Raw genomic sequence first — 17,318 nt, 5'->3', positions numbered from 1 at the left:
CAGCTAAGAAAACATACACTCCCTCCCCCGTTAGTAGGCCTATGGAATACATTTAGAACTACTTAACAGAACTTCAGCTGACGTTGCCATCTAAGACCCTGTTTACAGGACGCTTTTTTTTTTTTCATTTTTGTTATCCGTTATGCCTTGCGTTTTCACGACACCAACAGTTTTTGTAACCGGCTTCTTAAGTGGGATTTTTGGAAAACGTTGATTACATTTTACTGAATAAATGCAGAGGTGCCAATTTCTTTGACGACATAGCCCCACCCCTAATCTCTGACCCAGCCTCCGCGCTTGACCTCAACTAACTCGAATCAACCCTTGTCAGAACAACAACAACAATGCTGATGAGGATGATGTTACAGTTTCAAAATCAAAAGTGGTAGAGCGAGACAAAGCAATAGAACAGTAGTAGCAATGCCAGCAAAACATAAAAAAATTGAATTGCAACAGGAGGAATTAGTGCATTTTTACAGCAATGCAGTTTACCAAAGGTTAGTGGTGAAGTAGGATATAGTGTTAGTAGTGTGGGAATACCTGAACAAAGTGACAAAGTGATAAGGCTTGTCCAATGAATTCAGAGTTAATGCTAAGTTCTCCAATAGACTGTTCCTAGACCCTGTTCACCAAGGGCCATATTCTCCCATGTGCTAAAGTAAAAAGAATTGTGTAGCTACATACAGTACTTTTCAGCTTCTGCACTTGATCTAAGCCTGTCATTTAAGCACAATGGAGGCAGTTAACGATAGTAGCAAAGCCTGCAAACATATTGCAGTCAGAAGAATGTGGACATTTATGAACAGCAAAAGGAGGCCTTCATACTTTGTCTCCTGACTGCCAATGCTGTTTATTGTCAGTTTGTAAGGCTGTCTTCAGACTGCCAACCAAAATTCGATTTTTAGCCCATCTAGATTGGAACTGGATGGCGCTTTTGAAGTCTGTGACAAATGTGACAAATCACATGAAATCCGATTTTTGCGAAATGGATCCAAACCACTTCCAAGAGGTAGTTTCATCGGTCAGTGATGTGGCCCAGTCTGAACAGAGAAATATCCGATTTGGCCACTTGCTAAAAATGTTGTGGACAGTCAGTCCTACAAATCAGATATGAGAAGGAATCAGATTTGTCTGCAGTCTGAACGCAGCCTAAAGTTAAGGGGAAAGCAGGAAGTAACATTAGAAATCCCTGATCAATGTGATTGGTTAGGTTGGACCATTGGGTTGGATTACTTTGATGCAAATACTGAATTTCAGGATTACCAAATCCCGTTTACCAGCGCTTTGAACTTTTGGTTTACAATCTATTTAAAGTTTTAAAAAACCCAAAGGGCAGGTTTGATCCAGATCAAATGTAGGATCGGATTACATGATCTGATCTTGTTTCAGAATCCCTCTTTTGCTTTTGAAAAACCCATTTCAAACATTTGATCCAATCCGTTATCTGAAATCCCACTAGTTGACCTGAAAAACTGGGCCCAGGTGCTAGAATGGCCTGTCTGCAGTCCAGACCTGTCTGGGAGCATCTTGGAATGAGAAACATGTAGCGGTGTGAATTTCTCCCTTACGGCAACTCGACACGTACCTAGATGAATATGGCTATGATATGATTCAGAAAGTATTCATTTGAATACAGAACAATTTGGTGCCATACAATCCGATGATGTGATGGGGCCTGAAAAGTGCAACACAGTTCTTATCAGCTATAGATACACACACAGTACTCACGCACACACACTCACACTCACGCACACACACATTTACACGTACACACACACACACACACATGCACACTCACAGACACGCATGCACACACATACACACTCGCACACGCATTCACTCACTCACACACACTCACTCTCTCTCTCACACACCTATACACTCACACACATATGCAGTGGGGAGAAAATGTATTTGATACCATGCTAAAGTTGCCTAAAAAGAGGAATATAAAATCATCATTTGACAATAAATCTTAATGTCTTAATTCAAAAAATGAGTAAAAATAAAACCGCTAAGTCTACACCAATTTTCTTTGTGATTGAAGAATGTATCGTAAATAAATAAATGTTCTTCCTAAATGCTAGGGGGAAGGAAGTATTTGACCCCCTATGTAACCCTATATGGGAATTTAACACATTGGGGCAGGCAGATTTGTATTTTTTAAGGCCAGCTATTTCATGGATCCAGGATATTATGCATCCTGATAAAATTCCCTTGGCCTTTGGAATTAAAATAGCCCCACATCATCACATACCCTTCATCACAGCTAGAGATTGGCATGGTGCTTTTTTCCAGTAGGTCTATTAGCCTGTCAATGCAAATCAAACAGGCTAATAAGCCTAGCTATGGTGAAGGGTATATGATGATGTGGGGCTATTTTAATTTCAAAGGCCAAGGGAACTTTATCAGGATGCATAATATCCTGGATCCATGAAATAGCTGGCCTTTAAACATAAAAATATGTAAACATAAAAACATAAAAACTGTCCCACCACCTCTCCACCCAAGACACTACACATGCCTGCCCTTAGGATTCCCTCGTCCTTCACACACACACACACACACACACACACACTTACATGCTCCCTCTACTAGCACGACCCCAGGCAGTTGGGTTGGCCCCTTGAGCCGTGGATCTGCCCAAGGTTTCTTCCTGGACAAGGGAGTTTTTCCTTGCCCCTGTTGCTCCTGGCTCCCTTGGTGCTCCCCAACCCCTCTTCTTTTGTAGTATCTATTTATTTATTTTTCTTTTTCATTTATTTCTGTAGTTGAATGGACACTTGAGCACATGGATTTTCAATACTTACAAATCCTTATTTATGAGTACATCATGACATTAAACTTTGAACTTGAACAAGCTTTGATGGTAGGGATTTGGCTACCCTCCTTAAAGACGTATTCACACCTGCCTTGTTTAGTTTGATTAAAACGACCAAACAAGCGGACCAAACAAGCGGACCGAGACCCAGCTGAGGAGGTGGTCTCGCAGCGGTTCCTATCGAACCCTGGTGCGGTTCGTTTATGGTGTGAAAGCAGCCCGACCTCGATCCGACCCAGTTGCAGAAATCTACCTTTTTGGATTTGACGAGCTCCTGTAGTTTTCGCGCATTATTGGAAATGTAGTATAGCTCAGTGACACACACCAGCTGTTTGCATCTCCTACCTGTTCCGTCTTCCATAGGCCTGCTGTTGGTGTAGCATGTTGGACACATGAGAGCTCTCCTTCTCAGCTGTTTTGCTGCACGTCTTCGTCGTTGCAAAAATACGAGCATGATATTGTTAAACTCATGTTGCATCAAACGGTCTTGACGCTCGAGCACTTCTGCAAAGCTGTAACTGTAAACTATATTGCTAGGAGAATAACGAGGACAGTACGCAAAGTTTCCATAATATTTACGTGGGCCAACTTTGACTTTGGCTTCCTTATTCTTTACCCCGCCTACACGTTTACCGGCCAATGGTTGAACGACCCTAGCACATGTGTATTTGTTTATAAAAATTCTGGTCCGGTTGCAATTAATCACAGTGTGAAAGCGAACCGCACTAAGAAAAAAAAAGGAACAAAAAATTGGTCTGGACCAAAGCAAGTGAACTAACGGACTTTCCTGGTGTGAATACGCCCTAAATCTCTTGCCACAAATCACCCACTTTGAGGCTTTTAGAAGCTAATGGTGAATAAGAGCAACGGTCCCAGGGACCACACTATAACTAAATGCTTTTCTCAGCAGATTATACACAACAGTTGCATGTCTTTTGATTGGGCAAGTTGCATTATTTGTACACTTTCTAGAACTGTATAAAAAGTTGAAACAGAAGGCTGTGCTTTGACCTGCATTTTTTATTTGAAAGGTGATCCCTTGTCCTCTTCTCTCTCCTCCACATAGCCATGGCGAGTGCCCCTCAGCTGAGGTCACAGGGCTATTTATCCGGTGTTGTGAGCACTTCATGGAGAGAAATCCCACAGAACTGATTGGTAAGAATGGCTTTCACCTCCATTTCAAGTATATAGGCTTGTTCAGTGATACTCAGGTTAGTCATTGACAAGAATTTGACAAATTATTGCTAGAAGGTAAGGGAAGGTAAATTTATAGCACATTTTCCAGCACAGTCGCTACTTGAAGTGTTTCACATAGACACAAACAATCAGTAATGAGTCCATGGACAATGGTGACTTGGCACTGAACAACACCCAGCAGCATGGTGTTCTTGACGAGTCCAACTGCAGGTAACATTGGACTGTGGCATTGTGATCTTGAGCAGTCCAACCAGGTAACACTAGACTGTCTTTAGAGCTTTGCAAGCGCAGGTAATGTCAAAAACAGTCCACTACAGTGATAGTGCCATCTTCAGAGAAGTGAGATAATGTTCTGCCTTTGGAATGAAATTGGCCACTTTTGCCATTTGTACGTTGTTAATATCCAGGAGGGGATCCTAATCTATGTCTTCTTTGAGAAGTGTTCAAATGAGTTGGCTGACTTATTGTACTGACTTATGTCCAGATAAACCTGCGTTGTACACTTGACTTCCCTATAATGTAGCATAGCAGGGGAATTGGGTGTATAATGAGTTATAGGTTTGGCAAGAGCTTGTGTCGGGGAGATTTCAACCAGAATATTTTAGCTTTGTAGTTTTTCTATGACAAAGTCTGTTATTGTGAGAAAATGTAGTGCTTCAGCTATGCCATAATGTCCAGAAGTATATATATTTTTCGCTCTTTATTAAAATATAACCAGAATGCACAGAACTACGTATTTAGGAATACATTACATTTATTTTTTGTTCTAATTCCTGCCTGATTTCACTGTCAAGCCATCATTAAATATGTGGTTTAAAGTTTAAGCCGTGTTGTAAAGACCAGTCACACAAAGAGGAAGCTGGTGACGAGCGGTCATTCTCCACCCAGGGCACCGCCTGGCATGCCTACTGTAGCTCACCAGAAGTTGCTGGCAGATCCAGCTGTGATAGGGGGGTCTCAAGATCAGCTGTTGACTTCACCTGGCACCGTGGCCCACTGAAAAAAAAGTGATCCTTGTCATTGTACGGACATTGAATGCGGTCTCAGTTTGCCTTATCAAGGTTCTTTGAATAGAAACCTTGAATAGAAACCTTCCAGCTGTAGCTTTCTTAACAAGGTCCATTAGAGTACCGAAGCCATGGCGTGGCATTGCCAAGGTAGCAGTTTCCATGGATCTAAACAAATCAATTTAACCATAGATGTGACCATAGTGGTATAATCTATTTAGATCATTTTACAATGTTTCTGTAATCTTAGTATATATTTTTTTACACTGTAGGAATCACATACCTACAACATATATTTATACCAACCCGATCAAATTTGTGACTAGAGAGTTGCAGCAGAGTTTTAGCATGGGTTTCCTCTGTAAAATAGACCAGCATTTAACTTCACAGCCTGCTGTTAAAATCCTCAAATTCACGGACACGTCTTGGCTTTGCTTCTTAGGCTAAAAACGTCACTCTTAACAGCCACCAGGCTTTGATAAGGCGTGAAATGTCCATTGGAATTTTGTTTAGTTCTATTACACATAGGGAATCCTGATATGTGGCTAAGCTGCTGCCTAGCAGGTAAGACAAGTTTAAAAGACTATAGCGGTAGAAATGATGCCACTTCAAACATTTGTTTAGATCCGGTGAAAATGGCATCAGGAAATGGAAGGTCACGCTTCGATACTCTATTGTCATCATCTCCTTCCCACTTGTGATCCCAATGTGTCAGAGCTATAGACTGTATAGTAAGCACCAGAACTCACCGGCTCCATCACCAGCTTCCTTGTCTCGAGATTGGTCATTATAACACTGCAAGTGCCTAAAAGTAGGGTCAGAACCAGAAGTACACTTTTTTCTTTTCTTTTATGCTGTCTTTTTCTGGTTGTATTCTAATAAAGAGAAAGAGACTTGTACACTGATCAGCCATAACATTATGAGGTGCCCACGGGGACCGCGGTTGGGGTCCTGCCCAGGTCACTTCCTGTTCTTGCTCCATCTCTCTCTCCTGCAGTCCTCCTGCCTGCCTCTTCACTAGCCCCGTTTACATGGACACTTCTATTCCGATTAGAAACGGAGAAACACCTCTATCGGAATGAAAATCCTGATCCGATCAGAATTGTAATCGGAATGGAAGAGGTGGTGCAGTCTGTTTCTATTACGAATGAACACCCATGTATACGGTCATTCGGATTGACTGCTATATGTTCCCAATGAAAAGTAGCAAACAATAGCTATTCCGATCAAAGATTCTAAAGCGCCTACAAGCATCTGATCGGAATAGAAAGTAACCCATGTAAACCGACGGCGCAAAATTTTCAATCGGAATAGTTTAATCGGAATGACAAAAAAACTGTCCATGTAAACGTGGCTACTGTCCTCCTGCCTGCCTCCTCACTGTCCTATCATGATAAATACAATTTACTTAAAAGAAAACTGATTGAAGGATCTAGGATTCAAGAATTTACTATAGTGATAACATTTATCTCTAGTATCTCCCAGTTTGGAATTGCTTCCCACAACATTCTCAACATCTCAGATCTATCTCTGGATACTTTGCTTAATGGAAAACTGCAATCTAAAAACAACTTGGGGTGTATTTTTGGATGATGACAAAATAGTTATAAACAGAGTAAATGTGCTTCTTCAGTGAGCTATGGAGTCTCCCACAGACTCTGCCACCTTATGTATAGAGTTGTGGTGCGTAGATTTATGATTATTGTCATTATTCTGTTGTCTTTAGTCTATTACATTTAGTGTTAACATACACTGACAGTGCAAGCTCTGTGTTTTATGGAATTCATAGTGCAGTAAATGTCCTAAACCCAGGTCTATTCCATTATTGACTGCCACATCCCATCATGAAAAGATGGCAATACGTTCACCAGCGCTCCGTGCATATCCTTTTTTGGCACTAGGGGGAGCCCAAACACCAACTTTGATCTTTCCTACTAAACACAACATCGCAACAGGGGACTTGGCTTTGTCATCCGTTTGAATTCATTTGCTTTCCATGCTTTTGAAGGACAACTCCAAATGCTGCATGATCTTTACGGCTTGAATTAAACTAAAATGAGTAGTTGCTTTGCAAACAAATGATGTTTACCTGCCTGTTGTACATATTTAGCTTATTCCTGTCTGTGTTGCTTCATTATCTATAGGTGATGCTGTTGAAAATATGTATACCATGCCAACTCATTAAGGACATAGTTCATGTCATAGGTTTTACAATATTTTCAAGCAAATATTCCATAGCTGTCACCTTAAAATGGCATCCATCCTAGATTTTTTTTATCAGACTAATATCAGGGCTAGAATTTAAAATCAAGATCTGCCTGCCTCCGCCTAGAAACTAAAACTGGGTTGTCATTGGATCTAGCTACAGTTACCCAAAACATCCTGTGGGGACAGAGGGAAAAATTGCACAAAGTATGACCTATGATCCTGGATGTTCTTGAGAAATTATGTGAAAAGTGGTGGTGTCAGTTTCACTGCCCTGTATTTTACAACTCTACGCAATTCTCACACACAGGAGAATATTTAAGTGCTTCTATCTGACAGAGAGAAGTGGTACAAAGTATTAAATGCAGTACCGAAAAGCAGACCTGCAGAGGTCATGTGGAATGGGACTGTGTCAATGTCGACGTAGTCCCATTTGTTTGCAGAGGTCATTTGGATGAGACTGTCAATGTCGCAGTGCCTATTGGTAGCCCTTTGGTGGGGACTATTTTATGTTGGTGATTGTTGTCCGTAAATCTCTGAACAGCAGGTGGCGCTCTGCTGCTCTGCCTGGAGCTCAGGGTGAGCCTTCATGAAAATGGTGTTTCTGCACAGCACCATGCAGTAAATTCAATTGCCATCACCTCAGGGAGAACGTCTGAATTTCATTACAGATGCCACCCCTTTGATCATTATCTGTTGTCTCATCAGTGTGGTGCTGTGAAATGGGCACACTTGGGACAGAGAGCTTGTGGAGTACCTGTCTGAGGGCTCATAACAGCCAGCTTGACGCTGAACTGACACGGTCCTTCCTAGCTAATTGTTCAGACAAGGTTATGAAGGAGCAGTTTTTAAAGCTGCTTGGCCAGTGGATATACCAGTTCAATTATTGTGTTAATCTACAGGTTAAAACTGAAAACCTGCATCCAGCCATATGCTCAAAGAAAGAATTTGAAGAAGGACTTTGTCCTAACCTCTAGATTCGAAAACAAATATTTAATACATCGAAAAGAAAGTAAATGCTTTCCTATGGTGCATTGTGCTTTTTACTTCCAATGGCATGGAAATCAATGAGAAGATCTGAGACTGTTGTGGTTCCCCGCCGTATTCCTCCTTTCAGTCAGGAGAGTTGATATTTATGGATATGCTGTGTCCGCTAGTCCCCTAGCACCTCTTTCTTTGTCACACAGTCACAGCTAGATGTTCCCAAGTCACCCTGGGGGAGAGCGGGCTGATGGAGCGCTTATGCATGAGGCGTAGAGAATACACACCCGCCGCCCGTCACACATAATCAATGTCCTCTAACCCTTTGTGTTTCAAAGAGGACCCTTTTCACATTTTCTGCCAGGCTGAAAGTGATTGGTATTGATTATGCAGAACCACTACTTATGCCTACCTATAACTGAAGACCAAGGGAGATCACCTATATATGCATGTGCACACACGATCCAACAGTGGATTATATTGAACACCGTTCCTCTGAACTGAACTGATGTCTCTTTGTTTGTCCCTGCACAGGTGTTCACTGCACACATGGCTTCAACCGAACAGGTTTTCTCATCTGTGCATACCTGGTGGAGAAGATGGATTGGAGGTATGTTCCTGTGACCTGCTTTTGTGCATTTCTAATGCATCCACTGGTTCTCTGTAAAGAGGGCTTTGTAGCTCTCTATTGGATTTTCTATATTATTTGATATTTCTATATTTTCTATTATTTTAAACTAATGTGGTGTTCATGTACTGTAGTCGCTTTGGACCAAAGCATCTGCCAAATGTCATAACCATTTTCATCAGATGCCTGCTGTCATCGTGATGGCTCTGACCTTCTCTTGGGATGTCTGAATGTGTAATGTCATGGGGGATAGTGTGAGGTTGTCTGTGTTGTCTTTTCCTGTCAGAGGTAATGTGTAAGTGCAATAGGGGTGTGCAATATTGACAAAAAACATCTATATTTTATATTTTACTTTGTTGTCAATGATAATTAGGTGATATTTGACATCCTTAAAAAATGGTTTGTACAAGTGTCATATGATAATATTCACTCATGCTAATACGATATTCATTGTTCCTTATTAATGATATTAATGGAGGCAACATATTGAAGAAAAGCAGATCTCAATGTACTGTAAACTGAAGTATTCAAGTAAGAAAATGAAGAAAGCGCTTCACTAACAGTGCCAGTATGCTGTGCATGTGGAGCCAGCAGTTTCCTCATCGCATAGTTTAAGAAACACTACTTGATAATGTCAGCTTGTACATTGTTCAAATTATAATTAAGATATTATTGTAGACGATTTATAGTACATTGCACATCCACACCACCTGTTTACAAAAAATACATGGTCCCCTCATCTGTCCTTGAAGTATGTTGTACTAGACCAGCCTCTGCCTTTGAAGTGTTTGTAAAGCAGCAAGTTTAAGGGCATCAATGAGAAGAGATGCGCGGGGATAACACAGTTCCTGTGCTGTACTGCCCATTGATGATGCATTCGTAGTGGCATTGTCTGTAACTGATGGAGGTTAATAGCAATGCAATCTCCTAAGCTGTATAAATAATTGGTGAGAGTGGATGACATGAATGTCTGCGTGCTGCTTTTGTGAACATTACAGTGTTGAAGCGGCTGTTGCTGCTTTTGGCCAATCCCGACCCCCTGGCATCTACAAAGCAGACTATCTCAAGGAGCTCTTTCGTCGCTATGGTGAGGTGGAGGACGCCCCCCCAGCCCCTGAGCTCCCTGATTGGTGCTTTGATGATGACAATGGAGATGTGGATGATGATGGCAATATGATTGGCCAGGACCCAAGCCCAAGCTCCTCAGCAGCATCCTCGGGCAAAAAGAAGAAGGAAAGGTTAAAATTGGTAAGCGCAGGATTTATGTATACGTGTGAGAATTTACTTTCAGTGTACACCTGTGCTTTCAAACAAAAAGGGCTTTACAGAGTTGAAAATAATGCATTTTGTATATAAATATGTAAACTATAAGACTAATTCCACTTTTCAGAGGTGGGTTGGCTGTCACCAGACCAAGCTCAATCGATCCGCCAGATAGATAATTCAGTTTGTGATCACTTTGTTACTCTCATAACAACTCTAAGTCGCTCTATATGAATTCAAAGCTTTGCATGAATATGTAACATGACAACTCCTTTTTCTTCAAGAAAATACAATCCTATTTCCAAAAATGGTGAACATTAAACTAGAACATGGACAACATATCAAACATTAGAACATTTCATTTTATGAAAAATATAGCCTCTTCCTGAATTTGATGCCAGCAACATGTTTCAATGGGAGGTTGTTTCAATGGGAGGTGTTCAGCACTGTGGAAAATTGAGTGGGTAAATAATGGAACTCAAGCTTTTTTCTGTTAGGAGTGATTTAATTACACTCGACTATTGGCAAGGCATAGTCAGTGTTTAGGGTGATGAAAGTTGTGCTGTTCGCTGTAGTCGTTCTAGACTCTTCTCACTCCTCTTGGCCTCCTGCTGGTCTGCATTTCCTGTGAGAAGGTAGAGCCCAGGGGAAGCAGCTGGTACTTTGGTAGAATGTGGGAGGTAGTTTATCACACGTTTCTCTCATCTCCCCTGTACAATGTATTTTAAGGGTGCCGTTTTCTTGGAAGGGGTGTCAGTGAAAGGGGTCGTGCAAGTCACTGACCAGCCAAAGCTGGGCGAAATACAGAGAAAATGTCAAGAGTATGCAGAGTGGGACAGGTAAGTTTATACTCTAGAGTCAGTGAATATTGTGTGTGTCTGAGAGAGAAAATGCATGACTCATTCAGCTTCACTCAGGGTACAAACTACCAGGTGCTACAGGCAAAAAGAAAAAAAAAACTGCTGCACAGGCATCCTCCACTGCATTCTAATGCTTAAAAATGTGTGTGTGGATGGAGAGCAATTCATAATAGAACACCACACTTACTCATCCATCTGATCCATTCAAATTTAGACTTGACGTTTCCAGAGGTGATGGTAAAACTTTCCTGAACGAATAGTTTGTTTTAGCTTCAGGCTGACAAAGCATTTGTGACGAGAGAAGCCACAAAAACCGCAACAACACAATAACTCCATACTATTTCCTTGTCATAGAGTTGATTGCCACCATTGGATTATTAATTTATTGTTTGTTTTGTTTTATCATTTTTCTTTTGTCTGTTTGTGTGTGTGTGCGTGTGTGTGCATGCGTGTGCGTGCGTGCGCATGTGTCTGTTCAAAGATCTGGTTTTCCAGGAGCCCAGCCAGTCTCCATGGATGAACGAAACCTTCATTTCCTCAAACAGAATGCGTATAAAGTCAGCTGGAAGGCTGATGGAACACGGTAAGTCTACGCATGACTGCTACCTGGCTGTACTCACGTCTGCATTTTCATCAGCTCCGATAAGCCAATCAGGTCCTCACACGGTATTAGGTTGTGGTGTAGAGCCCCTCCATGTCCAGTGTTGTCTGACATTCCAGGCAAGGAAGGATAGCTATTCACTACCCTCAGCTTTGACTTTTTTCACATTTCCTCTCTATTTCTCGGAAAGTAAAATGAAATGCACTGTGCTGTTGTGATATTAGATTCTAAGAAAATACTACTAGTATATTACAGAGTTAATTCTTGAGTTAAAGATATAGAACTTTAAGGTTTACATTATATACACACAAGTATATTGCATATATGTATATATTACATTATATACTGGTGTAACTGTTTGTCTGTGAGATTGTAGTAGGTGGTTGTCAAATTGATGCCCAATTCTACCTTTGCCTTCGTCTGTGTTGCTCTATGCGTCAGCCTCTCTGTATTCATCTCCCTTTGCGACAGCCTTGTGGTTTGATTGCTCTCAAACACATTGCTTCAAATTCTGTTAGTGTGTTTGTATATTTGCAGAATATTTGTTGTGGTCTTGTAAGTGCAAAGAGGTTCATCTATGTCATTGAACTTGACAAAATATGCATGCATGTTTTTTGGATAAGCTGTTTTATGTTCAGGAATATTATGTCTCTCACGAGTATATTTGCACTGCCTTCCTTCGCTCAGAATAATGCCCCAGTTTTTGTGTTAAGTTGGCTACGACCTCCTCTATGCTGAGCTCAGAATATAATCCCACTGAATCCATTCAGTTATGCTACATGGCTCCACCTTTCCTGCAAACCAGTTAGCTCTGCTTTCACTCCTGATAACTACTGTATATGTTGGTGAACAGCAATGATGGTAACAGTCCTTTCACCTTCCAGAATAAGATTTTGGTAGCAATTCAAATAGTTCAGTCTACTATTGGTGTTTTAAAGCCTCTCTGCTTAGTAAAGAACTTGGCACTATCTGCTGCATCGGGTGTGGTCTTAATATCCAGCTCCCATGCCATTATGGCAGCTAATTTACTATCTTATCTCTTGTCTGTTGAATTATTTATGAATACTGCTAGGGTTTTTTTGGTATCTTGCTGGCTGATGGATGCAGCCAGTGTCAGGTTGGTCAGATCGCACTGCGATTTGTAGGAGTAATGATGCCACATGACACGTGAAGGCTACATTTTTTAAGCAGTCATACACATGTGTACATCACACAGTCATATTATTGTCCTTAAACATGGATGAAATAGCATCTCTTCTGCACATTCTCATACTGTTGGCAATGAAGTCAGATGTGAGTGTTGCAATATCTCATTTTGAAAAGCCTGTTGCCATGATCAGAGGAGCCATTTATCACCTCCCCAGAGGAACTGGTGCTCGCCATTCCCCAGACTCGTGGTTTCACAGCAAACCACACATCTAAATGACACATAGATACATCTTTTCTGTCACTATTTTCACAGACCAAATGAGAATTATGTCAAAAGTACTCTCTGACTGTACTCTATGAAGGAAGGAAACCTTACTGAAAAGGGCTGGGTAGAAGAGGCAGATGAGTGCAAGTTTAAGAGATGTAAAGAGTCTATCCACAAATATTTGTCAGAGTGCATCTTAACTATTGCTGATAATCAGTTGAACAATGTCTTGATCATAGAGCCAAGCAAAATGTTAAACACATCTCAATCATTAGAAAATCCACTCAGTCTGTTGTGGCCCTGTGTGATTTCTGGACACTGGATTTCACACATCACTTTGGTGTTACTTCAGTTGTCTGGATCCTGTCAATTTGCTGATGGATCCACATGAGACCATTTTTTCTAGCCAAGATGGTATAATGTGAAGATTTCCAGTAGAAATGTTTCACAGACACCCTTCAGGCCATCCTTAAAAGTATTTGTTTTCCAGAACTTGACCAACTCTTTTTCCTCTTTTCTGATCACTTGCCAACAATAACTTACTCAACTTTCTGTTGCAACCCAGTAAAAGTTTTTTTCTGCTCCTTAGACAGTCCGTGGGTCATTCCATGCCATTGCAAGGTTGTTATTGCACCATCCCAAATTTTGTTCAGACCTTGATCCAGATCAAGAATGGGTCCCAAAACAAAGGCCTGTAACATATGTCTTCATATTATGTTCAGCCCTTATTTAAGCCCTTCATTGCTTCAGTTTTACAGCCTGAAAATCAAATTTTCTGGGAAGCAATGTTTGAAACGTAATATAATGAAAAGCACTTAATACACGGAATGACTATAAACTAAGCTGTTCCCACATTGATTACTTACTTACTTAGAAAACGTTAATGTCCCCGAGAGGCAATTTGTTTTGCAGTACAGGCATGTTAACACATAATCCACAGCACAAACATTGAAACATACATCTAATCACATAAACACACATCAATAAAAAAAATACAGTAAACTACAAACTAAAACTTGATTGTGACTAACATGACAAATTAATGTAGCGCCGTAAGCACACACACAATTCATTTTAAGCATAGAGCGAGCGCATTTAGTGTCTCTTAATGCCTGGTAGATTATAGGCTATCTTATTTTACAATATGATGAGCCTTAGGTGTTATGGGACATCTTTCAGAGGCGAAGCTAAAGATGAAGAAAAATGCTGGAGCAGCACATAGGAGAGCCACTAACTCTGGCCTCGCCTAGACTCATACAAAATTAATTTCTGCCAATTAAACCTCGCTATTGTCTTATCAATGCAGATTTATTGATGAGTAGCCTCATTTATTGTGATGTCCAAGTCCCATGTTACTGTTTCTTTCACGCGTGCAGTGAGTGATTTAGATGAGTCAGTCATCAATGTTGGCTTCCTCAACTCAACAAGCTAACAGCCTAACTTGTTGGGTCTACAACAAATGTCGTCTTCCACTTGCACCTCGTGTACATCTCGAGTTCTTTCAGGGCCACACAGAAGTACCTACTCCGTACTGAACGGTACTCCGTTCAGCCCCGTAGATGTTCCAGGGAACGTCTGGGTCGTTTGTCTATAGGAAACACGCACAACACGTTCCCGTTCCTGTGAAATCAAGTTCCAGGTGCGGTAATGGAAACAGGCATAGAATGTTGTACAGCTTAACTGTCAATCCTCATCGTAAAGATACAATTATATGGGGGTTCTCGGAAAAATGTCTCCTTCAATAGGACCCTGACACCAAAACCGAATCGATAACTGGCCTATGCAAGTGCCCTACACGATTGTGCACACTGTGTCGTAGTAGAATTAAATCAAAATCAGATTCAAGTAGATTTTGCCTCAATAAAAGCTTTAAGAAGACTAGACTTTTTCCAAAATTTGGGCCCCTTGGTTTTTGGAATGTCATGAGAGTGAGCTGTGTGTGTCTGGTTCAGAGCAAGTTCTGTGATTGGATAGTGGGGAGATAGGAAATGAACATTAACAACATCTATGGGCTTTTATGGTCTAGACCTACTTGGGTGTTCTCTTTCAATTTGACATCACCTTTGGGATATAGCCGCAAGGCATTTATTATTTGCTGAACACTCTCCTTCAGCCAATCCAGAGAATAGGAGTGATGCGAACTACACCACTAATTCATGTTAATTGTCTGTTTACTTCTGTTCACTGCAGCCTGTACTGTTAGCATCTTTAACTCGCTAATTTCAGATTCACTGGGACCCCAGCATGGCATACAGTATCTATGGGTGTACTGTCATATTTCAGACCTTATTTCCCCCTACGTCTGAACAACCTGGTATGTCCATAGAGATCTGACTCATAGCAGAATAGAAGACCTTTTGCAGCTCAGAGTAGAGGTTAAATTCCCTCACTTTCCTTAGGTGGTGTATGCACTGCTTTATTTTTCACCTGTCCAGTGTATCTTGGGACATTTTTGTCATACTGCACAAGCACACTTTTTTTAAACTCCCTTTTCCACATTGCCAATTTGATGCGTGATGAAAGCTGCTGTTCAGATAGACAGATAGATAGATACTGTATAATTGATCCCCAAGGGGAAATTCAAGGTCCCAGCAGCTTAAGACACCACACACACCATACAGTACACTACAATGTAAACAGGGTGATAAAAAAGCAAATCAACATGACTAAAAAGAACAGTAAAACATACTAAAGATAAAGATGCACATGAATGTACTGAGGATTGGTACGGTGATCCAGTATGAGGTGTGTGTCAAGGTTGTATGTAGTGCAAATGAGTCCAACAGTGCAAGGTTAAAGTCTAGTGACCAGCAATAAATATGAACAATAAAAAATGTAAGCATAGTAATATAACATTATAGTATAAATATATGGACAAAATAAGATAATGTAATGTAGCCAGTAAGTACAAAGTATTGTACAGAAATGTCATGTGAGTGTATAAGAGGGTGGGGATGCAGATAGACTATGCAGAGAAGTCTATCTCACCTTTTCCTTTTAATGAGGCATTGTAGAGTTGTATGGCCCTGGGTACAAATGACTTCCTAAGCCTGACAGTTGTGCATGGCAGTGAGCGTAGTCTCCAACTGAGCAAGCTCTTCTGCTGTATGCTAGTGCTGTGGAGTGGATGGCAGTCGTTGTCCAGGATGTTGATTAGCTTGTTCAGGGTCCTTTTGTCTGATATTGAAGTGATGCACTCCAGTTCAGCTCCCACAACAGATCCAGCTTTCCTTACCAGCCTGTCTAGTCGCTCAGCATCCTGCATCTTAGTGTTTCCTCCCCAGCATGCCACAACATGGTGGCAACAGCAGACCGGTAAAACATCCAGTGGAGCTTGCTGCAGACGTTCGAGGACTGCAGCCTCCTCAGGAAGTACATCCTGCTCTGTCTTTTCTTGTAGAGTGCGTCAGTGTTGACTGACCAGTCCTGTTTTTTGAAATCCACCACCATCTCCTTGGTCTTGGCAGTGTTGCGTTGTAAGTTGTTGAGTTTGCACCATTGCACAAAGTCCTCCATCAGGCTCCTGTATTCTTCCTCCTGCCCATCCCTGATACACCCCACAATTGCAGTATCGTCTGAAAACTTCTGCTTGTGGCACGACTCCGTGTTGTAGCAGAAGTCAGACATGTACACTACAAGGTGAACAGGACTGGAGAGAGCACTGTTCCCTGTGTAGCTCCGGTGCTGCTGATGACCATGTCAGAGAGGCAGTCCTTCAGTCTGACCAACTGTGGCTGCTCTGTCAGGTAGTCTGCAATCCAGGATACTAAGTGAGCATTCACAATCGGACAACATAATTGACTCTTAATGCTAGATCACAGATCAGAAGAAGTATCTATACTGTTGTATCTCTGTGGAAGTCTGGAAGAGTGACATTGGCCTTCATGATAAGGTACACTATATTGGCAAAAGTATTGGGTCACCTGCCTTGACCCCCATGGACTTCAGTCACATCCTATTCTTAATCCATAGGGTTTAATATGACATTGGTCGTCCACCCTTTGCAGCTACAACAGCTTCAACTCTTCTGGGAAGGCTTTCCACAAGGTTTAGGAGTGTGTTTATGGGCATTTTTGACCATTCTTTCAGAAACGCATTTGTGAGGTCACACACTGATGTTGGACGAGGACACTGGCTCTCAGTTTCCACTTTAATTCATCCCAAAGGTGTTTTATTGGTTTGAGGTCAGGACTCTGTACAGGCCAGTCAAGTTCATCTACACCAAACTCTGTCGTCCATGTCTGTATGGACCTTGCTTGGTGCACTGGTACACAGTCATGTTGGAACAGGAAGAAAAAAACTTAGTTTTTGTTTTTAATTATCTTTAAAAAGCTCTTTATG

At 41.3% G+C, this 17,318-nt stretch overlaps 1 protein-coding gene across 1 annotated transcript in view; it reads left to right on the top strand.

Moving 5' to 3' along the window:
* Positions 1-17,318, top strand: part of rngtt (RNA guanylyltransferase and 5'-phosphatase) — a 69,995-nt gene that overhangs the window by 2,091 nt on the left and 50,586 nt on the right. The window contains exons 4-8 of the mRNA XM_062550805.1: positions 3,888-3,976; positions 8,746-8,821; positions 9,838-10,087; positions 10,832-10,941; positions 11,444-11,545. Coding sequence (XP_062406789.1) covers positions 3,888-3,976; positions 8,746-8,821; positions 9,838-10,087; positions 10,832-10,941; positions 11,444-11,545 — 627 coding nt within the window. The remainder of the gene's footprint in view (positions 1-3,887; positions 3,977-8,745; positions 8,822-9,837; positions 10,088-10,831; positions 10,942-11,443; positions 11,546-17,318) is intronic.

Source organism: Sardina pilchardus, chromosome 12 (genome assembly GCF_963854185.1).
Source record: "Sardina pilchardus chromosome 12, fSarPil1.1, whole genome shotgun sequence".
NCBI classification, from domain to species: Eukaryota; Metazoa; Chordata; class Actinopteri; order Clupeiformes; family Clupeidae; genus Sardina; species Sardina pilchardus.
The sequence above is the reverse complement of the archived record's forward strand: the minus strand, read 5'-3'. Positions and strand labels throughout refer to the sequence as shown.